General features: G+C 54.1%; 1 protein-coding gene across 2 annotated transcripts in view; it reads left to right on the top strand.

The window, feature by feature from the left end:
- The window catches only part of ABCC8 (ATP binding cassette subfamily C member 8), a 70,296-nt gene that overhangs the window by 27,335 nt on the left and 19,494 nt on the right, over nucleotides 1–23,467 (top strand). The window contains exons 6-17 of one of the 2 annotated variants that reach the window (XM_040334501.1): nucleotides 4,440–4,545; nucleotides 4,650–4,760; nucleotides 7,999–8,074; nucleotides 8,254–8,359; nucleotides 10,330–10,365; nucleotides 13,621–13,656; nucleotides 16,304–16,402; nucleotides 17,429–17,513; nucleotides 17,795–17,875; nucleotides 20,279–20,416; nucleotides 21,973–22,098; nucleotides 23,127–23,220. In XM_040334501.1, the coding sequence (XP_040190435.1) occupies nucleotides 4,440–4,545; nucleotides 4,650–4,760; nucleotides 7,999–8,074; nucleotides 8,254–8,359; nucleotides 10,330–10,365; nucleotides 13,621–13,656; nucleotides 16,304–16,402; nucleotides 17,429–17,513; nucleotides 17,795–17,875; nucleotides 20,279–20,416; nucleotides 21,973–22,098; nucleotides 23,127–23,220 (1,094 nt within the window). The remainder of the gene's footprint in view (nucleotides 1–4,439; nucleotides 4,546–4,649; nucleotides 4,761–7,998; nucleotides 8,075–8,253; nucleotides 8,360–10,329; nucleotides 10,366–13,620; nucleotides 13,657–16,303; nucleotides 16,403–17,428; nucleotides 17,514–17,794; nucleotides 17,876–20,278; nucleotides 20,417–21,972; nucleotides 22,099–23,126; nucleotides 23,221–23,467) is intronic. The other variant, XM_040334502.1, reaches the window with a different exon arrangement.

Raw genomic sequence — 23,467 nt, 5'->3', positions numbered from 1 at the left:
CGGACCTCACACCGCGTACCGGACCGGCGCCAGTCCATTCACTATGGAGATATTATCTGTAAGACGTGATCGGCCAATCGTATCGCAATATACAGCGCAGGATCGCGGACCTCACACCGCGTACCGGACCGCCGCCAGTCCATTCACAATGGAGATATTATCTGTAAGATGTGATCGGCCAATCGTATCGCAATATACAGCACAGGATCGCGGACCTCACACCGCGTACCGGACCGCCGCCAGTCCATTCACTATGGAGATATTATCTGTAAGACGTGATCGGCCCAATCGTATCGCAATATACAGCGCAGGATCGCGGACCTCACACCGCGTACCGGACCGCCGCCAGTCCATTCACTATGGAGATATTATCTGTAAGACGTGATCGGCCAATCGTATCGCAATATACAGCGCAGGATCGCGGACCTCACACCGCGTACCGGACCGCCGCCAGTCCATTCACAATGGAGATATTATCTGTAAGACGTGATCGGCCCAATCGTATCGCAATATACAGCGCAGGATCGCGGACCTCACACCGCGTACCGGACCGGCGCCAGTCCATTCACTATGGAGATATTATCTGTAAGACGTGATCGGCCAATCGTGTCGCAATATACAGCGCAGGATCGCGGACCTCACACCGCGTACCGGACCGGCGCCAGTCCATTCACTATGGAGATATCTGTAAGACGTGATCGGCCCAATCGTATCGCAATATACAGCGCAGGATCGCGGACCTCACACCGCGTACCGGACCGGCGCCAGTCCATTCACTATGGAGATATTATCTGTAAGACGTGATCGGCCAATCGTGTCGCAATATACAGCGCAGGATCGCGGACCTCACACCGCGTACCGGACCGCCGCCAGTCCATTCACTATGGAGATATTATCTGTAAGACGTGATCGGCCAATCGTGTCGCAATATACAGCGCAGGATCGCGGACCTCACACCGCGTACCGGACCGCCGCCAGTCCATTCACTATGGAGATATTATCTGTAAGACGTGATCGGCCAATCGTATCGCAATATACAGCGCAGGATCGCGGACCTCACACCGCGTACCGGACCGGCGCCAGTCCATTCACTATGGAGATATTATCTGTAAGACGTGATCGGCCCAATCGTATCGCAATATACAGCGCAGGATCGCGGACCTCACACCGCGTACCGGACCGCCGCCAGTCCATTCACAATGGAGATATTATCTGTAAGACGTGATCGGCCCAATCGTATCGCAATATACAGCGCAGGATCGCGGACCTCACACCGCGTACCGGACCGGCGCCAGTCCATTCACTATGGAGATATTATCTGTAAGACGTGATCGGCCCAATCGTATCGCAATATACAGCGCAGGATCGCGGACCTCACACCGCGTACCGGACCGGCGCCAGTCCATTCACTATGGAGATATTATCTGTAAGACGTGATCGGCCCAATCGTATCGCAATATACAGCGCAGGATCGCGGACCTCACACCGCGTACCGGACCGGCGCCAGTCCATTCACTATGGAGATATTATCTGTAAGACGTGATCGGCCAATCGTGTCGCAATATACAGCGCAGGATCGCGGACCTCACACCGCGTACCGGACCGGCGCCAGTCCATTCACTATGGAGATATTATCTGTAAGACGTGATCGGCCAATCGTGTCGCAATATACAGCGCAGGATCGCGGACCTCACACCGCGTACCGGACCGGCGCCAGTCCATTCACTATGGAGATATTATCTGTAAGGCCTCGTACAGACGGGCAAACATGTACGATGAAACCGGACCGTTTTCACCGTACATGCCCGCCCGGAGATTTCTGTATGATGGCTGTATTAACCATCATACAGAAATCCGCGTGTACACGATACGCGGCGACGAGGCCGCGCCGTCGCCGCGACGATGACGCGGCGACGTGCGCGGCCCTGGCAGTTCAATGCTTCCACGCATGCGAGGGATGGCGGCCGCTCGGACATGTACGGTAGGTCTGTACAGACGACCGAACATGTCCGACGGACAGGATTCCAGCGGCCATGTTTCTAAACACGTTTAGGAATATTTGCCCGCTGGAAAAAGGCCCGGCGGGCAAATGTACGCTGGAATCCTGTCCGCTCGGCTGTACAGACGACCAAACATGTCTGCTGAAACTGGACCGCGGACAAATATCAGCAGACATGTTCGGTCGTAAGACGTGATTGGCCCAATCGTATCATCTCATTATTTATTGTACAAATAGTATAAAAGAGAGGAAAAAATCCACAATAACATAACATGGGGGGGGGGGGGTAAAGACATTTCTATATAGGTGATCGTATTACAAGACTCCCCTATAGGTGATCCTATAATGAGACATTTCCTATAGGTGATCCTATAATAAGACATTCCCTATGGGTGATCATATTACAAGACTCCCCTATAGGTGATCCTATAATGAGACATTTCCTATAGGTGATCCTATGATAAGACTCCCCTATGGGTGATCCTATAATGAGACATTCCCTATGGGTGATCCTATAATAAGACATTTCCTATAGGTGATCCCATGATAATACTCCCCTATGGGCGATCCTATAATAAGACTTCCCTATAGGTGATCATGTGATAAGACTACTCTATAGGTGATCCTATAATAAGGCATTTCCTATGGGTGATCCTATGATAATACTCCCCTATAGGTGATCCTATAATAAGACTTCCCTATAGGTGATCCTATAATAAGACTTCCCTATGGGTGATCCTATAATAAGACTTCCCTGTGGGTGATCCTACGATAAGACTCCCCTATAGGTGATCCTATAATAAGACTCCCCTATAGGTGATGTAAATATCATGTACTGCCGGAGCCCGCGAACCCGGAAGAAACTGCGGGGGGAAATGTCAGCGGTGTGCGGGGGGCGCTGTGGGGTCTTTGTAAAGTATTACATAGGGAGCGAGTATGCGGTGCCCCTCCCCCACACATTATGTCTTCACCGATTCCCCATCTCCACCGCGAGCGCCGCGATCTCTCCTATGGAGGAACGTACAGAACCGTCACACCTCCTCTGTCTGGTCTCTTCTGTGATTGGAGGGGATCGTCCCTCTGACTCCTCCTTCTATTCACAGCACCGCAGTTCATCCAACGTGAACCGATCTCATCTCCTCCCGACCAATAAGAAATCATCCTTCATTCTGAATATAATCTGACGATGGTGGGCGGAGACATGCAAATTACACACCTCTAATGGCTGATGGCGGGGGATGGGCGATTTATTTAGAATTGCGCAGTCAGCAGTTTTTATACTTGCAGCGTCTCATTATCAGTAATAATTGATTGTCGTGTTTATCGATCAGGTTATCAGTAATAATTGATTGTCGTGTTTATCGATCAGGTTATCAGTAATAATTGATTGATTGTCGTGTTTATCGATCAGGTTATCAGTAATAATTGATTGATTGTCCTGTTTATCGATCAGGTTATCGGTAATAATTGATTGATTGTCCTGTTTATTGATCAGGTTATCAGTAATAATTGATTGTCGTGTTTATCGATCAGGTTATCGGTAATAATTGATCTCGCTCTGTCATATCTCTCGATCAGGTTATCGGTAATAATTGATCTCGCTCTGTCATATCTCTCGATCAGGTTATCAGTAATAATTGATCTCGCTCTGTCATATCTCTCGATCAGGTTATCAGTAATAATTGATCTCGCTCTGTCATATCTCTCGATCAGGTTATCGGTAATAATTGATCTCGCTCTGTCATATCTCTCGATCAGGTTATCGGTAATAATTGATTGATTGTCGTGTTTATCGATCAGGTTATCGGTAATAATTGATTGATTGTCCTGTTTATCGATCAGGTTATCAGTAATAATTGATTGATTGTCGTGTTTATCGATCAGGTTATCAGTAATAATTGATTGATTGTCCTGTTTATCGATCAGGTTATCAGTAATAATTGATTGATTGTCCTGTTTATCGATCAGGTTATCAGTAATAATTGATTGATTGTCCTGTTTATCGATCAGGTTATCAGTAATAATTGATTGATTGTCCTGTTTATCGATCAGGTTATCGGTAATAATTGATTGATTGTCCTGTTTATCGATCAGGTTATCAGTAATAATTGATTGTCGTGTTTATCGATCAGGTTATCGGTAATAATTGATCTCGCTCTGTCATATTTCTCGATCAGGTTATCAGTAATAATTGATCTCGCTCTGTCATATCTCTCGATCAGGTTATCGGTAATAATTGATCTTGCTCTGTCATATCTCTCGATCAGGTTATCGGTAATAATTGATTGATTGTCGTGTTTATCGATCAGGTTATCGGTAATAATTGATTGATTGTCGTGTTTATCGATCAGGTTATCGGTAATAATTGATTGATTGTCCTGTTTATCGATCAGGTTATCGGTAATAATCGATTGCTTTCTGTCGTCTTTCCTCCTCGCAGCGTCCAGAAGCTCAGCGAGTTTTTCTCCAGCGAGGAGATCGGCGAGGAGACGGATAAATGTTTGCCGTGCCGGAAGGCGGGGTCACAGAACAAGTACCAGGCGGTGGTAAGTTGTCAGTGGCGTTGTCACTCCCAGTACTAGTTGTCACCTCCCACGCCCCTCCCCCGAGGTGCCGCACTCACCGTCTCTGTCTTCTCGCTCCGACGCAGCCACTCAAAGTCGTAAACCGTAAACGGCCAATCAGAGAAGACTGGAGCGCGTTCAACTTCCAGCAGAGAAGAGGCGCTAACAACACGGAGGGGAACGAGTATCTTATAAAGGTGACACCGAGGGGCCCCCACTGTGTGACACTCAATATTAACCCCCTCCCCTCCCCCACCCATCCATCACTATCCGTCCCTTCCCACCACACACAGCAGATCCCCGAGATCCTCCCAATTCATAAACCGATCGTTGTCACCAGCAGATCGTTCCCTGATCACCGGGAGATAAATGAATAATGATCAATAATTCTATATATAGACTGGGGGAGGGTCTACGTGATATTGTAATCTTGCGGTTCTATACTGGACTTGTACTGGGTCTATACTGATGTGATTGGCTGGGATGTGATTGGCTGGGATGTGATTGGCTGGGATGTGATTGGCTGGGACGTGATTGGTCGGGATGTGATTGGCTGGGACGTGATTGGCCGGGACGTGATTGGCCGGGACGTGATTGGCCGGGACGTGATTGGCCGGGATGTGATTGGCCGGGATGTGATTGGCCGGGATGTGATTGGTCGGGATGTGATTGGCTGGGATGTGATTGGTCAGGATGTGATTGGTCGGGATGTGATTGGCTGGGATGTGATTGGTCGGATGTGATTGGCCGGGGTGATTGGTCGGGATGTGATTGGTCGGGATGCGATTGGTCGGGATGCGATTGGCCGGGATGCGATTGGTCGGGATGCGATTGGCCGGGATGCGATTGGTCGGGATGCGATTGGCCGGGATGCGATTGGCCGCGATGCGATTGGTCGGGATGCGATTGGTTGGGATGCGATTGGCCGGCATGTGATTGGTTGGGATGTGATTGGTCGGATGTGATTGGCCGGGATGTGATTGGTCGGGATGCGATTGGCCGGGGTGATTGGCCGGGATGTGATTGGTCGGGATGCGATTGGCCGGGATGCGATTGGTCGGGATGCGATTGGCCGGGATGCGATTGGTCGGGATGCGATTGGCCGGGATGCGATTGGTCGGGATGCGATTGGTCGGGATGCGATTGGCCGGGATGCGATTGGTCGGGATGCGATTGGCCGGGATGCGATTGGCCGGGATGCGATTGGTCGGGATGCGATTGGTTGGGATGCGATTGGCCGGCATGTGATTGGTTGGGATGTGATTGGTCAGGATGTGATTGGTCGGATGTGATTGGCCGGGATGTGATTGGTCGGGATGCGATTGGCCGGGGTGATTGGCCGGGATGTGATTGGTCGGGATGCGATTGGTCGGGATGCGATTGGCCGGGATGCGATTGGTCGGGATGCGATTGGCCGGGATGCGATTGGCCGGGATGCGATTGGCCGGGATGCGATTGGTCGGGATGCGATTGGCCGGGATGCGATTGGCCGGCATGTGATTGGTTGGGATGTGATTGGTCAGGATGTGATTGGCCGGGGTGATTGGCCGGGATGTGATTGGTCGGGATGCGATTGGCCGGGATGCGATTGGTCGGGATGCGATTGGCCGGGATGCGATTGGTCGGAATGCGATTGGTTGGGATGCGATTGGCCGGCATGTGATTGGTTGGGATGCGATTGGCCGGCATGTGATTGGTTGGGATGTGATTGGCCGGCATGTGATTGGTTGGGATGTGATTGGTCAGGATGTGATTGGTCGGATGTGATTGGCCGGGATGTGATTGGCTGGGATGTGATTGGCCGGGATGTGATTGGTCGGGATGCGATTGGCCGGGGTGATTGGCCGGGATGTGATTGGCCGGGATGTGATTGGCCGGGATGTGATTGGCTGGGATGCGATTGGCCGGGATGCGATTGGTCGGGATGCGATTGGCCGGGATGCGATTGGTCGGGATGCGATTGGCCGGGATGCGATTGGCCGGGATGCGATTGGTCGGGATGCGATTGGTTGGGATGTGATTGGTTGGGATGTGATTGGTCAGGATGTGATTGGTCAGGATGTGATTGGCCGGGGTGATTGGCCGGGATGTGATTGGTCGGATGTGATTGGTCGGGATGCGATTGGTTGGGATGTGATTGGTCAGGATGTGATTGGTCAGGATGTGATTGGCCGGGGTGATTGGCCGGGATGTGATTGGTCGGATGTGATTGGCCGGGATGTGATTGGTCGGGATGCGATTGGCCGGGGTGATTGGCCGGGATGTGATTGGTCGGGATGCGATTGGCCGGGATGCGATTCGCCGGGATGCGATTGGCCGGGATGCGATTGGTCGGGATGCGATTGGCCGGGATGCGATTGGTCGGAATGCGATTGGTCGGGATGCGATTGGCCGGCATGTGATTGGTTGGGATGCGATTGGCCGGCATGTGATTGGCTGGGATGCGATTGGCCGGCATGTGATTGGTTGGGATGTGATTGGCCGGGATGTGATTGGCCGGGATGTGATTGGCTGGGATGTGATTGGCTGGGATGCGATTGGCCGGGATGCGATTGGTCGGGATGCGATTGGCCGGGATGCGATTGGTCGGGATGCGATTGGCCGGGATGCGATTGGCCGGGATGCGATTGGTTGGGATGCGATTGGCCGGCATGTGATTGGTTGGGATGTGATTGGTCAGGATGTGATTGGTCGGATGTGATTGGCCGGGATGTGATTGGTCGGGATGCGATTGGCCGGGGTGATTGGCCGGGATGTGATTGGTCGGGATGCGATTGGCCGGGATGCGATTGGTCGGGATGCGATTGGCCGGGATGCGATTGGTCGGGATGCGATTGGTCGGGATGCGATTGGCCGGGATGCGATTGGCCGGGATGCGATTGGCCGGGATGCGATTGGCCGGCATGTGATTGGTTGGGATGTGATTGGTCAGGATGTGATTGGCCGGGGTGATTGGCCGGGATGTGATTGGTCGGGATGCGATTGGCCGGGATGCGATTGGTCGGAATGCGATTGGTCGGGATGCGATTGGCCGGCATGTGATTGGTTGGGATGCGATTGGCCGGCATGTGATTGGTTGGGATGCGATTGGCCGGCATGTGATTGGTTGGGATGTGATTGGCCGGCATGTGATTGGTTGGGATGTGATTGGTCAGGATGTGATTGGCCGGGATGTGATTGGCTGGGATGTGATTGGTTGGGATGTGATTGGCTGGGATGTGATTGGTCGGATGTGATTGGCCGGGATGTGATTGGCTGGGATGTGATTGGCTGGGATGTGATTGGTCGGGATGTGATTGGCCGGGATGTGATTGGCTGGGATGCGATTGGCCGGGATGCGATTGGTCGGGATGCGATTGGCCGGGATGCGATTGGCCGGGATGCGATTGGCCGGGATGTGATTGGTCGGTCACTGAAGTCTCGTCTTCCTTGCAGATCAGTAATGGATTCTTCACTTGGACTCCGGACGGATCTCCGACTTTATCCAACATCGACATCCGGATCCCTCAAGGTGACTCTTCTGTCCTCGCCTGTCTGTGATTGGTGGAAGATAAAAGTCGCACTGGGCGGAGCTCTGGGGGGATGGGAAGGCGATGTGTCCGGTGTTCCCCTTTATATGGAAGAGATCTTCTGTGATTGGTAGAAGAAGTTCTGGATATTTATTGGTGTATTTCTGCCCCTCCCCCGCAGGTCAGCTGACCATGATTGTAGGGCAGGTGGGATGCGGGAAATCTTCGCTTCTATTGGCTGCTCTGGGCGAGATGAACAAGATATCGGGAGACGTGAGCTGGAACAGGTCAGTCCTTTCCCCACTGTCAGCGTCCCGCTCCCCCGAAATAATGGAGGTCTGTGTGTTCTCTCTGGGGGGGTCTGTGTGTTCTCTCTGGGGGGGTCTGTGTGTTCTCTCTGGGGGGTCTGTGTGTTCTCTCTGTGGATTTGGGGGACATTGGGGGGGGTCTGTGTGTTCTCTCTGTGGATTTGGGGGACATTGGGGGGGGGTCTGTGTGTTCTCTCTGTGGATTTGGGGGACATTGGGGGGGGGTCTGTGTGTTCTCTCTGTGGATTTGGGGGACATTGGGGGGGGTCTGTGTGTTCTCTCTGTGGATTTGGGGGACATTGGGGGGGGTCTGTGTGTTCTCTCTGTGGATTTGGGGGACATTGGGGGGGGGTCTGTGTGTTCTCTCTGTGGATTTGGGGGACATTGGGGGGGGTGTGTGTTCTCTCTGTGGATTTGGGGGACATTGGGGGGTCTGTGTGTTCTCTCTGTGGATTTGGGGGGGGTCTGTGTGTTCTCTCTGTGGATTTGGGGGGGGGTCTGTGTGTTCTCTCTGTGGATTTGGGGGGGGGGTCTGTGTGTTCTCTCTGTGGATTTGGGGTACATTGGGGGGTCTCTGTGGATTTGGGGTACATTGGGGGGTCTGTGTGTTCTCTCTGTGGATTTGGGGGACATTGGGGGGGGTCTGTGTGTTCTCTCTGTGGATTTGGGGGGGGTCTGTGTGTTCTCTCTGTGGATTTGGGGGGGGGTCTGTGTGTTCTCTCTGTGGATTTGGGGTATATTGGGGGGTCTCTGTGGATTTGGGGTACATTGGGGGGTCTGTGTGTTCTCTCTGTGGATTTGGGGGACATTGGGGGGGGGTCTGTGTGTTCTCTCTGAGGATTTCGGGACATTGGGGGGTCTGTGTGTCCTCTCTGTGGATTTGGGGTACATTGGGGGGGGGGTCTGTGTGTTCTCTCTGTGGATTTGGGGTACATTGGGGGGTCTGTGTGTTCGCTCTGTGGATTTGGGGTACATTGGGGGGTCTGTGTGTCCTCTCTGTGGATTTGGGGTACATTGGGGGGGGGGGTCTGTGTGTTCTCTCTGTGGATTTGGGGTACATTGGGGGGTCTGTGTGTTCTCTCTGTGGATTTGGGGTACATTGGGGGGTCTGTGTGTCCTCTCTGTGGATTTGGGGGGGTCTGTGTGTTCTCTCTGTGGATTTGGGGGGGTCTGTGTGTTCTCTCTGTGGATTTGGGGTACATTGGGGGGTCTGTGTGTCCTGTCTGTGGATTTGGGGGACATTGGGGGGTCTGTGTGTTCTCTCTGTGGATTTGGGGTACATTGGGGGGTCTGTGTGTTCTCTCTGTGGATTTGGGGTACATTGGGGGGTCTGTGTGTCCTCTCTGTGGATTTGGGGGGGTCTGTGTGTTCTCTCTGTGGATTTGGGGGGGTCTGTGTGTTCTCTCTGTGGATTTGGGGTACATTGGGGGGTCTGTGTGTCCTGTCTGTGGATTTGGGGGACATTGGGGGGTCTGTGTGAGGTATATTCTACAATTTTTCCGGTGTTGAAGGAACATTTGTTGGAGGAACATTGTTGGAGGAACATTGTTGAAGGAACATTTGTTGGAGGAACATTGTTGGAGGAACATTGTTGGAGGAACATTTGTTGGTCCGCCTGTGCCGGGTGTAAACGTGTCGGTGACCCTCCTGGCCCGGGTCATTATCTCCCGGGGGACAGATGGACCTCATGCAGTAAACGTCTCCCATTGGTTTCCATGTCCTCCTCTCTCCGGGTAATGAGTCTCATTCTGGTTGCTGCACTGATAAGAGACAATCCGATTGTTTGTTGTGTTCGGACGATGGCTGATCTCAGCAATGAAACACTTACCGAGTCCTGGGATTGGACAATCTGTGCGCAGTGCGCATATAATGGCTGTTCTGCGGGTAATGTGCCGTGTGATTTGTGTATTGAGGAGAAGAATCTGATAAAAAATGTTTCCTGTTTTCAGCAACGTCGCCGACAGCGAGACCGGAGAGGACCTCAGGTGAGACCGCGACTCCAGAAATAGACAGACCCAAAAATAGGCATCAGATCCGGATCTCCCCACCCAACCAACGCCAAACGCAGCCAATGTCATATGAGACGTGTCCCATCGGAGCCCGAGGGCCAAACACACAGATTTATTACTGACCCCCATCCATGGCTGACCTCCATCCAACGACTGACCTCCATCCAACGACTGACCCCCCATCCAACGACTGACCCCCCATCCACGACTGACCCCCATCCACGACTGACCCCCATCCACGACTGACCCCCATCCATGACTGACCCCCATCCACGACTGACCCCCATCCATGGCTGACCCCCCATCCACGACTGACCCCCCATCCATGACTGACCCCCATCCACGACTGACCTCCATCCATGACTGACCTCCATCCATGACTGACCCCCCATCCACGACTGACCCCCATCCATGGCTGACCCCCCATCCACGACTGACCCCCCATCCACGGCTGACCCCCCATCCACGACTGACCCCCATCCATGACTGACCTCCATCCAACGACTGACCTCCATCCAACGACTGACCCCCCATCCACGGCTGACCCCCCATCCACGACTGACCTCCATCCAACGACTGACCCCCATCCAACGACTGACCCCCATCCATGGCTGACATCCATCCAACGACTGACCTCCATCCAACGACTGACCTCCATCCAACGACTGACCTCCATCCAACGACTGACCCCCCATCCACGGCTGACCCCCCATCCATGACTGACCCCCATCCATGACTGACCTCCATCCAACGACTGACCTCCATCCAACGACTGACCCCCCATCCACGGCTGACCCCCCATCCACGACTGACCCCCATCCACGACTGACCTCCATCCAACGACTGACCTCCATCCAACGACTGACCTCCATCCAACGACTGACCCCCCATCCACGGCTGACCCCCCATCCACGACTGACCTCCATCCAACGACTGACCCCCATCCAACGACTGACCCCCATCCATGGCTGACCTCCATCCAACGACTGACCTCCATCCAACGACTGACCTCCATCCAACGACTGACCTCCATCCAACGACTGACCTCCATCCAACGACTGACCTCCATCCAACGACTGACCTCCATCCAACGACTGACCCCCATCCAACGACTGACCTCCATCCAACGACTGACCTCCATCCAACGACTGACCCCCATCCATGGCTGACCTCCATCCAACGACTGACCTCCATCCAACGACTGACCTCCATCCAACGACTGACCTCCATCCAACGACTGACCTCCATCCAACGACTGACCCCCATCCATGGCTGACATCCATCCAACGACTGACCTCCATCCAACGACTGACCTCCATCCAACGACTGACCTCCATCCAACGACTGACCTCCATCCAACGACTGACCTCCATCCAACGACTGACCCCCCATCCACGACTGACCCCCCATCCACGACTGACCCCCATCCATGACTGACCTCCATCCAACGACTGACCTCCATCCAACGACTGACCCCCCATCCACGACTGACCCCCATCCATGGCTGACATCCATCCAACGACTGACCTCCATCCAACGACTGACCTCCATCCAACGACTGACCTCCATCCAACGACTGACCTCCATCCAACGACTGACCCCCCATCCACGACTGACCTCCATCCAACGACTGACCTCCATCCAACGACTGACCTCCATCCAACGACTGACCTCCATCCAACGACTGACCCCCCATCCACGACTGACCCCCATCCACGACTGACCCCCATCCACGACTGACCCCCATCCATGACTGACCCCCCATCCACGACTGACCCCCATCCACGACTGACCCCCCATCCACGACTGACCCCCCATCCACGACTGAACTCCATCCATGACTGAACTCCATCCATGGCTGACCTCCATCCACGACTGACCCCCATCCATGACTGACCTCCATCCACGACTGACCCCCATCCATGACTGAACTCCATCCATGACTGAACTCCATCCATGACTGAACTCCATCCATGGCTGACCTCCATCCACGACTGACCCCCATCCACGACTGAACTCCATCCATGACTGACCTCCATCCATGACTGACCCCCATCCACGACTGACCCCCATCCACGACTGACATCCATCCACGACTGACCCCCATCCATGACTGAACTCCATCCATGACTGACCTCCATCCATGACTGACCTCCATCCATGACTGACCTCCATCCACGACTGACCCCCCATCCATGACTGACCTCCATCCAACGACTGACCTCCATCCATGGCTGACCCCCCCCATCCACGACGGGTCCATGGCTGACCCCCCCCATCCACGACGGGTCCATGGCTGACCCCCCCATCCACGACGGGTCCATGGCTGACCCCCCCCATCCATGACGGGTCCATGGCTGACCCCCCCATCCATGACGGGTCCATGGCTGACCCCCCCATCCATGACGGGTCCATGGCTGACCCCCCCATCCATGACGGGTCCATGGCTGACCCCCCCATCCATGACGGGTCCATGGCTGACCCCCCATCCATGACGGGTCCATGGCTGACCCCCCCCCATCCATGACGGGTCCATGGCTGACCCCCCCCCATCCACGACGGGTCCATGGCTGACCCCCCCCCATCCACGACGGGTCCATGGCTGACCCCCCCCCATCCACGACGGGTCCATGGCTGACCCCCCCCCCATCCACGACGGGTCCATGGCTGACCCCCCCCCCATCCCTGACGGGTCCATGGCTGACCCCCCCCCCATCCATGACGGGTCCATGGCTGACCCCCCCCATCCATGACGGGTCCATGGCTGACCCCCCCATCCATGACGGGTCCATGGCTGACCCCCCCATCCATGACGGGTCCATGGCTGACCCCCCCCATCCATGACGGGTCCATGGCTGACCCCCCCATCCATGACGGGTCCATGGCTGACCCCCCCATCCATGACAGGTCCATGGCTGACCCCCCCCATCCATGACGGGTCCATGGCTGACCCCCCCCATCCATGACGGGTCCATGGCTGACCCCCCCATCCATGACGGGTCCATGGCTGACCCCCCCATCCATGACGGGTCCATGGCTGACCCCCCATCCATGACGGGTCCATGGCTGACCCCCCCATCCATGACGGGTCCATGGCTGACCCCCCCCATCCATGACGGGTCCATGGCTGACCCCCCCCATCCATGACGGGTCCATGGCTGACCCCCATGTTATATCATGTGATGTGTACAGTCATTATTGCCATCTAACATCCCTATTCCTGTATTACAGCCCAGAGAGAGAGACCGCCATCGATGTGGAGATCAGGTAATACATTGGAGGAATTCAGTTCTCTGAGGATTGGTTTATTGTATAGGGATCAGTATAAAATGATGCAGCATGGAATCCATCTGAGATCTGGGGACATTAGGGGGGGGGGTAAGGGATAATATTAAGGGGATAGGAGGAGGGGGGTCTGGGGACATTAGGGGGGGGGGGGGGGTAAGGGATAATATAAAGGGGATAGGAGGGGTCCGGGGACATTAAGGGGGGGTAAGGGATAATATCCATGGAATAGGAGGAGGGGGGTCTGGGGACATTAGGGGGGTAAGGGATAATATCCATGGAATAGGAGGAGGGGGGTCTGGGGACATTAGGGGGGTAAGGGATAATATCCAGGAAATGGGAAGGGGGTTCGGGGACATTGGGGGGGGGGAGGGTAAGGGATAATATCCAGAGAATAGGAGGAGGGGGGTCCGGGGACATTGGGGGGGGGGGGGAGGGTAAGGGATAATATCCAGAGAATAGGAGGAGGGGGGTCCGGGGACATTGGGGGGGGGGGGGAGGGTAAGGGATAATATCCAGAGAATAGGAGGAGGGGGGTCCAGGGACATTCCTCTTTGTACCCCACGTATCCCGGTATTCCGATGAAATCTGTCATCTGATTGGTCTCTCGGTATATTAGCGGTCTCACTCTGTCCCCCCCATTGTCTCTCCTGCAGTCAGACGGGGAATGTGACGCTCTGATCTCTGTGATACGGAACGTCTCCAAGGCTGCAGCCAGTAATAATGAAGCCGGGACGGAATTCTATTTAATTAGAAGTGATCCCCTGGGGGGGGGGGGGGGGTAATACGATTACAGAGGAAATCGGATCGCACAGATGTTGGCAGCCGGCGGGGATGATCCGGGTGATGCGTCTGATGACACCCGGCGGAGAATTAATATTAATCAGATGTGGGATTGGATAGACTCACACAGCAGACGTTTTATTGGTTGTTGTATTGATTGTCCCTCTCAGGAATGGTGGGGGAGGGGGGGGCAATTGATTTATGATCAGTTCTGTGTACTCCGCCATTGCTCCTGTCAGACACATTTATAGACAGGAGGTAAGTGGTCAGGGGGGCTGTTTGTCTTTGGGGGTGTCATTAATTGTCTTCTGAGTTCTATGATGTGATCATCAATACAGGATACCTACCTGTATCATTGTGTACCTACCTGTGGAGGGTGTCCTCTACCTGTCTGCCTGTGTATCTATCTTCAAAGAAGGTCACCTACCTATTAAGGGTTCCACCTACCTGTATATCTGTATACTTTCCTATAGGGGGTACCTTTATCATACTTATAGAAGTGTCACCCACCCACTGACATGTGCCATCCCTCTAATGCCCCTCTTACCCCTCATGGAGCACATGCCAGGTTTGGAGGACCGGTCCTATGGGGGGGGGGGGGGTCTGTCCTATGAGGGGGGGGGTCTGTCCTATGAGGGGGGGGTCTGTCCTATGAGTGGGGGGGGTCTTGTCCTATGAGGAAGGGGGGTCATGTCCTATGAAAGGGGGTCTGTCTTATGAGGGGGGGGGGTCTGTCCTATGAGGAAGGGGGGATCTGTCCTATGAGGGGGGGTCTTGTCCTATGAGGGGGGTCTGGCATTGAGGAGGGGTCAGAGGAGCTCACACTCTTTGTGGCGTCTATTACAGAGCTCATGGCGGGGGGTCTGTCCTATGAGAGGGGGGGGGTCTTGTCCTTTGAGGGGGGTCTGTCCTATGAGAGGGGGGGGTCTTGTCCTTTGAGGGGGGTCTGTCCTATGAGGGGGGGTCTGTCTTATGAGGGGGGGTCTGTCCTATGAGGGGGGGTCTGTCCTATGAGTGGGGGGGGGTCTTGTCCTATGAGAGAGGGGGGTCTTGTCCTATGAAAGGGGGTCTGTCTTATGAGGGGGGGGTCTGTCTTATGAGGGGGGGGTCTGTCCTATGAGGAAGGGGGGATCTGTCCTATGAGGGGGGGTCTTGTCCTGAATGAATGAATGAATGAATGAAAAATTTATATAGCGCGGCACATGCGAACTGAATCGCCTCTGGGCGCTTGTTGTTTGTGTCTCATGCCTTTCAGAAAAGCAGGGTTTTGATCTGCCTTCTGAAAGTTAGGTGGTTTTGCTCCAACCGAATGCTGGTTGGTAAAGCATTCCAAAGCCTGGGGCCCTGGAAAGCAAACCTTCTTTCTCCTTTGGACTTGTATTTGGTTATAGGAGGGGGATCTGTCCTATGAGGGGGGGTCTGTCTTATGAGGGGGGGGGGGTCTGTCTTATGAGGAAGGGGGATCTGTCCTATGAGGGGGGTCTTGTCCTATGAGGGGGATCTGTCCTATGAGGGGGGTCTGGCATTGAGGAGGGGTCAGAGGAGCTCACACTCTTTGGCGTCTATTACAGAGCTCATGGCGGGGGGTCTGTCCTATGAGAGGGGGGGGGGTCTTGTCCTATGAGGGGGGGGATCTGTCCTATGAGGGGGGGGTATTGTCCTTTGAGGGGGGGGTCTTGTCCTTTGAGGGGGGATCTGTCCTATGAGGGGGGGTCTTGTCCTTTGAGGGGGGTCTGTCCTATGAGGGGGGTCTGGCATTGAGGAGGGGTCAGAGGAGCTCACACTCTTTGTGGCGTCTATTACAGAGCTCATGGCGGGGGGTCATCTTCTGTATGTTTTCTTCCAGGCGGAGGGGCGCGGTGGCCTACGCCTCCCAGAAGCCATGGCTGCTGAACACCACCGTGGAGGAGAACATCACCTTCGAGAGCCCCTTCATTAAACAGAAGTACGATTCCTCACTCTGTCCTGACTGGTCCAGGCCTCCCATCTGTATATCGGACCATAGGGGGGACCCCACACTGTGTTGGGAACCGTCACCCCCATACAGCCACCATATCAAGGGGACCACTGGGACTCACGATCAGGAGACTGTGGGTGGTCATCAGTCAATTTAGGGGGTCATGAGGGTTGTCAGCCATATGTGGGGCATTTTAATTTGTGGATGGTTGTCATTCAATGATTTAGGTTCTGGAGGTTGTCAGTCCTAGGTTGGACTATTGTAAGATGTGGGTGGACATCAGTCAATGAAGGGGCAAATAAGTGGGTTGTCAGCAGTCAGTGAGGGGGGTCATGGAGGCTTGTGGGGGGACCATTGTGAGATCTGGATGGTTGTCGGTCAGGCAGGCCATGGAGGGTTAACAGTCCTAGGGGGTACCATTGTTAGATGTGGGTGGTCCTCATTCACATGGAGGCAATCATGGGGGTTGTCACTCCGGGGGGTGGACCATTGTGGGATGTGGGTGGTCACCAGTCATTTAGGGGGGCCATGGAGGCTTGTCAGTCCTGGGGGGACCATTGTGAGATGTGGGTGGTCATTGGTCAATGAGGGAGGATTATGGGGGTTTTCACTCCAGGTCATGCCAGGTCACGGTAGGTCACATGAGGTCACGGTAGGTCACATGAGGTCATAGTAGGTCACGGTAGGTAACATGTGGTAGCGGGAGGTCACATGAGGTCACGGTAGGTCACATGAGGTCACGGTAGGTCACATGAGGTCACGGTAGGTCACATGAGGTCACGGTAGGTCACATGAGGTCATAGTAGGTCACGGTAGGTAACGTGGTAGCAGGAGGTCACATGAGGTCACGGTAGGTCACATGAGGTCACGGTAGGTCACATGAGGTCATAGTAGGTCACATGAGGTCACACAAGGTGATATTGGGGAAACATTCAGATCTGAGCGGCTAATGATGTGGAAATGTCTCTATTACAGTCACCTGACCAATATAAAGAGATTATATTTGATTGGCAGATATAAAGCTGTAATTGACGCCTGTTCTCTGCAACCGGACATCGATATTCTTCCGCATGGAGATCAGACGCAGATCGGAGAGAGGGTGAGCGCCCATCCCCCCATATATGATAAGAAGACATCCATTATTATGATATTGGGTTATGATAGGACCGGGTGGTCTCATACTTTATGATACGACTGGGGGGAGGGGGGTCTCATATTCTATTATGATGGGGGGGGGGGGCTCATACTTTATGATAGGACTGGGGGGGTCGTCACATATTCTGTTATGATGGGGGGGGGGGGGTTCTAATGGGTGACTTGGGGTGATTAGTATATACTCCCCGTATACCTGTTCAGTGATGGTTGTCATGTGACTTTCAGGGTATAAACCTGTCCGGAGGTCAGCGTCAGCGAATCAGCGTGGCCCGCGCTCTCTACCAGCAGACCAGCGTCGTCTTCCTGGTAAGCGGCAGATGTTGTTGGTTGTAAAGATGGACAGGACCGGGGGGGGGGGGGGGGGCGACGACTTGGCCGCGGTCTGATGACTGGTGGCAATGGACAGATCACAATAGAGATCTGTCTCTATCTGCTCCCCGCTCTCTGCCCCCTGAACTCTGCCCCCTCGCTCTCTGCCCCCTCGCTCTCTGCCCCCCCGCTATCTGCCCCCACTATCCTGCATTTTCTCTGCCCCCCGCTATCTGCCCATTGCTCTCTGCCCCCACTATCCTGCATTTCCCATAATAACAACAATGCCGGGATTAGCGCAGAATTCCGACCAATGTTCCCGACTGAGAGACTCGCTAATACTAAATAATCAGATCAAATCACAAAATCTATACCCTCCCCCTCCCAGGAAACATCAGAGCCGCTACGTGTTATCACTGTTATATATATAATATTTACAGTATCCGACAAAAGTAAGTACACCCCTCGGTGACATTTCTTGTATCTTTTCATGTGACAACACTGAAGAAATGACACTTTGTATCTACAATGTTGTGTAGTGAGTGTACAGGGGGGGGGGGGGTGTACACAGGGGGGGGGGGAGGGTACAGGGGGGAGGGGTGTCCACGGGGGGGGAGGAGTGTACACAGGGGGGGGGGGGGTGTACAGCTTGTATAACAAATAACTCAACACACAGCCATTAATGTCTAAACCATATATGATGTCACAGTGGCTTCAATTAATAAGGTTTTTTTTCACACTTTTCGATTTGTTTGCACCCCTCCAAAAAATGATGAGCACCAGCCGCCACTGTCCAACCCGCTACTAGCAAGGGGGACCTAATAAAGGGGGTCCAACCCGCTACTAGCAAGGGGGACCTAATAAAGGGGGTCCAACCCGCTACTAGCAAGGGGGACCTAATAAAGGGGGTCCAACCCTCTACTAGCAAGGAGGACCTAATAAAGGGGGGGCCAACCCGCTACTAGCAAGGGTGACCTAATAAAGGGGGTCCAACCCACTACTAGCAAGGGGGACCTAATAAAGGGGGTCCAACCCACTACTAGCAAGGGGGACCTAATAAAGGGGGTCCAACCCGCTACTAGCAAGGGGGACCTAATAAAGGGGGTCCAACCCGCTACTAGCAAGGGGGACCTAATAAAGGGGGTCCAACCCTCTACTAGCAAGGAGGACCTAATAAAGGGGGGGCCAACCCGCTACTAGCAAGGGTGACCTAATAAAGGGGGTCCAACCCACTACTAGCAAGGGGGACCTAATAAAGGGGGTCCAACCCACTACTAGCAAGGGGGACCTAATAAAGGGGGTCCAACCCGCTACTAGCAAGGGGGACCTATTAAAGGGGGTCCAACCCACTACTAGCAAGGGGGACCTAATAAAGGGGGGGCCAACCCGCTACTAGCAAGGGTGACCTAATAAAGGGGGTCCAACCCGCTACTAGCAAGGGGGACCTAATAAAGGGGGTCCAACCCACTACTAGCAAGGGGGACCTAATAAAGGGGGTCCAACCCGCTACTAGCAAGGGGGACCTATTAAAGGGGGTCCAACCCACTACTAGCAAGGGGGACCTAATAAAGGGGGGCCAACCCGCTACTAGCAAGGGTGACCTAATAAAGGGGGTCCAACCCGCTACTAGCAAGGGGGACCTATTAAAGGGGGTCCAACTCACTACTAGCAAGGGGGACCTAATAAAGGGGGTCCAACCCGCTTCTAGCAAGGGGGACCTAATAAAGGGGGGGCCAACCCGCTACTAGCAAGGGTGACCTAATAAAGGGGGTCCAACTCACTACTAGCAAGGGGGACCTAATAAAGGGGGGGCCAACCCGCTACTAGCAAGGGTGACCTAATAAAGGGGGTCCAACCCGCTACTAGCAAGGGGGACCTAATAAAGGGGGGGCCAACCCGCTACTAGCAAGGGTGACCTAATAAAGGGGGTCCAACCCGCTACTAGCAAGGGGGACCTATTAAAGGGGGTCCAACTCGCTACTAGCAAGGGGGACCTAATAAAGGGGGTCCAACCCGCTACTAGAAAGGGGGACCTAATAAAGGAGGTCCAACCCGCTACTAGCAAGGGGGACCTAATAAAGGGGGTCCAACCCGCTACTAGCAAGGGGGACCTAATAAAGGGGGTCCAACCCGCTACTAGAAAGGGGGACCTATTAAAGGGGGTCCAACTCACTACTAGAAAGGGGGACCTAATAAAGGGGGTCCAACCCACTACTAGCAAGGGAGACCTAATAAAGGGGGTCCAACTCACTACTAGCAAGGGGGACCTAATAAAGTGTCCGGTGAGGGTGTATAGCTCTGACATATACCGCAGTGCTGTACAGAGATCAGAGTCAGTCACATCAGTCTCTGTACAGAGGAGCTTACACTCTAATGTCTGGCTCTCCTCTGACCCCCCAGGATGACCCGTTCTCTGCTCTGGATATTCACCTGAGCGATCACCTGATGCAGGATGGGATTCTGAAGATGCTGAGAGACAATAAGAGGACGACGGTTCTGGTCACACACAAGCTGCAGTACCTCATCCATGCTGACTGGGTAAGGGGGGCGCTCATGCTCTTCCTGGTAACTGTCTATACATAGGATTGTAGTATACAGAATGTACTGCATATGTGGGGGGGGGGAGATATAATATATACCAGGGCTCAAAATTTCAAGTCCTGAGCTACTAGCCAGGCCTCAAGAGTTACTCGCCAGCAGTTGCCCCACCTAATTCATACACTGCCCTGCGCCTAATTGCACCCGTAAACACGCCCTCGTAGATTATCTCATGGAATGACAATGTTTTATGCAGAATCAAGTTACAAAATTAAATATTACCAACAACAACTTCAACAAAATGGGACAGGGCACTGGGGGGCAGACCAGAGGGACAGGGCACTGGGGGCAGACCAGAGGGACAGGGCACTGGGGGTCAGACCAGAGGGACAGGGCACTGGGGGCAGACCAGAGGGACAGGGCACTGGGGGCAGAGCAGAGGGACAGGGCACTGGGGGGCAGACCAGAGGGACAGGGCACTGGGGGCAGACCAGAGGGACAGGGCACTGGGGGGAGACCAGAGGGACAGGGCACTGGGGGCAGACCAGACCTTTTATTCAGGCTGGCAGAGAGGAGAGGAGCTGCAGCACAGCGGGAGGGAGTACAATCCAGCGCTGAGATCCACACAACTGCATAGCCATTGACACCATAGCACAGCGCACACTGACAGCGCACAGCACACACTGACAGCGCACACTGACACCATAGCACAGCGCACAGCACACACTGACAGCGCACAGCACACACTGACAGCGCACACTGACAGCGCACACTGACAGCGCACAGCACACACTGACAGCGCACAGCACACACTGACAGCGCACAGCACACACTGACAGCGCACACTGACAGCGCACACTGACAGCGCACAGCACACACTGACAGCGCACAGCACACACTGACAGCGCACACTGACAGCGCACAGCGCACACTGACAGCGCACAGCGCACACTGACAGCGCACAGCGCACACTGACAGCGCACAGCACACACTGACAGCGCACACTGACAGCGCACACTGACAGCGCACAGCACACACTGACAGCGCACAGCGCACATTGAGACCAGTCTGTTCACAGTGCTCAGGCTAAACCGTTGGACACTTACATAGAGCACAAGGAGAAGAAAACGGCACAAACTAGAAGGCTGTCGCTCTCATGTCAGGGCAACTTTCAGTGAGCGCTGCACCGGAGTGGTAATTTTCGCTCATTACTTTCTGCTCTCCAGCTACATTGGTCGGGGGAGGGGGGAGGCTCAGAGAGGTCATACTATCAGGTCCCATGGCTTAATGAGAATTGTAAGGAGAGCACCTGTGTACTGCTCTGCCTGTGCGCGGCTCACCAGACTACTTTTCCCGCGCATGCACCTTTCCTCTTCGGCCGCCAATCTCATCGGGACTCTAAGTGTAGGCACAGATTGGTCATGCAGCCCTGGCATCACTCGCCCCCAGCTTAAATCTACTCGCCAAATGCTAGCAGGCGAGTGGAAATTTTGAGGGCTGATATATACAGTATATAGTACTCGGGTCTCATGGCGTTTCTTTGTGTCTCTCTGTAGATTATCTCTATGAAGGACGGGACGATCCAGAGAGAGGGAACCTTGAAGGACATCCAGAAATCTGACCCCGAACTTTATGAACATTGGAAAACGCTGATGAACCGGCAGGACCAGGAGCTGGAAAAGGTGCTTCAGTGGTGGGAATGACGCCCAGTACTGGGCTGGTGAATGGGCTCGGGGGGGGGGGGGGGTCAGAGGTCAGAATGACGCCCAGTACTGGGCTGGTGAATGGACTCGGGGGGGGGGGGGTCAGAGGTCAGAATGACGCCCAGTACTGGGCTGGTGAATGGACTCGGGGGGGGGGGGGGGGGGTCAGAGGTCAGAATGACGCCCAGTACTGGGCTGGTGAATGGACTCGGGGGGGGGGGGGGGTCAGAGGTCAGAATGACGCCCAGTACTGGGCTGGTGAATGGTGCCGTCCCATACGGGGACATCCTAATACACAGATTGGTCACATGACTCTCCCACTTTCCTCCTTAATAAGTCATCCTTGGCTTTGTGTAGAGTATAAATCTTCCCTGAGGATGATGGTGATGAGGATGGTGGTGATGAGGAGGATGATGATGATGGTGGTGATGAGGATGGTGGTGATGATGAGGAGGATGGTGATGGTGGTGATGATGAGGAGGATGGTGATGAGGATGGTGGTGATGATGATGTGGAGGATGATGAGGGTGGTGATGATGATGTGGAGGATGATGATGATGGTGGTGATGATGATGTGGAGGATGATGATGGTGGTGATGAGGATGGTGGTGATGAGGATGTGGAGGATGATGATGGTGGTGATGAGGATGGTGGTGATGAGGATGTGGAGGATGATGATGGTGGTGATGAGGATGGTGGTGATGATGATGTGGAGGATGATGATGGTGGTGATGATGAGGAGGATGGTGATGAGGATGGTGGTGATGATGATGTGGAGGATGATGAGGGTGGTGATGAGGATGGTGGTGATGATGATGTGGAGGATGATGAGGGTGGTGATGAGGATGATTGCTCTGCACACAGGTGGACAGATCTAGTCCGGTGGGAGTGTTGCGCACTTCCGGCATGCGATGGCTTCTTCTGCGCACATTGGATGCCGGCGGTAAAGTCGGGTTCTCTTTGTTGTGCAGCCGATGAAATGTGAATTTTTTTTGTATTTCCTGCAGGAGATTATAGAGAGGAAGACTCCAGTGGAGAGGAAGAAGAGATCGTTGAGCTCCCGGGAATCGCTGCAAGACGAGGAGGAGGAGGAAGATGAAGGTGAGGCTGGAAATAGAAGATCTGAGTGAGTGAGAAACGTATATAGCGCAACACATGCAAACTGAATCATCCCCCCCCCCCCCATACTGACATCATCACCCTCCCCCCACTAATATCATCCCGCCCCCCCCCTACTGAAACCCCCCCCATACTGATATCACCCCCCACTAATATCATCCCCCCCCCATACTGACATCATCACCCTCCCCCCACTAATATCATCCCGCCCCCCCCTACTGAAACCCCC

Source organism: Rana temporaria (genome assembly GCF_905171775.1).
Source record: "Rana temporaria chromosome 11 unlocalized genomic scaffold, aRanTem1.1 chr11z, whole genome shotgun sequence".
In the NCBI taxonomy this organism is placed as follows: Eukaryota; Metazoa; Chordata; class Amphibia; order Anura; family Ranidae; genus Rana; species Rana temporaria.
The sequence above is the reverse complement of the archived record's forward strand: the minus strand, read 5'-3'. Positions and strand labels throughout refer to the sequence as shown.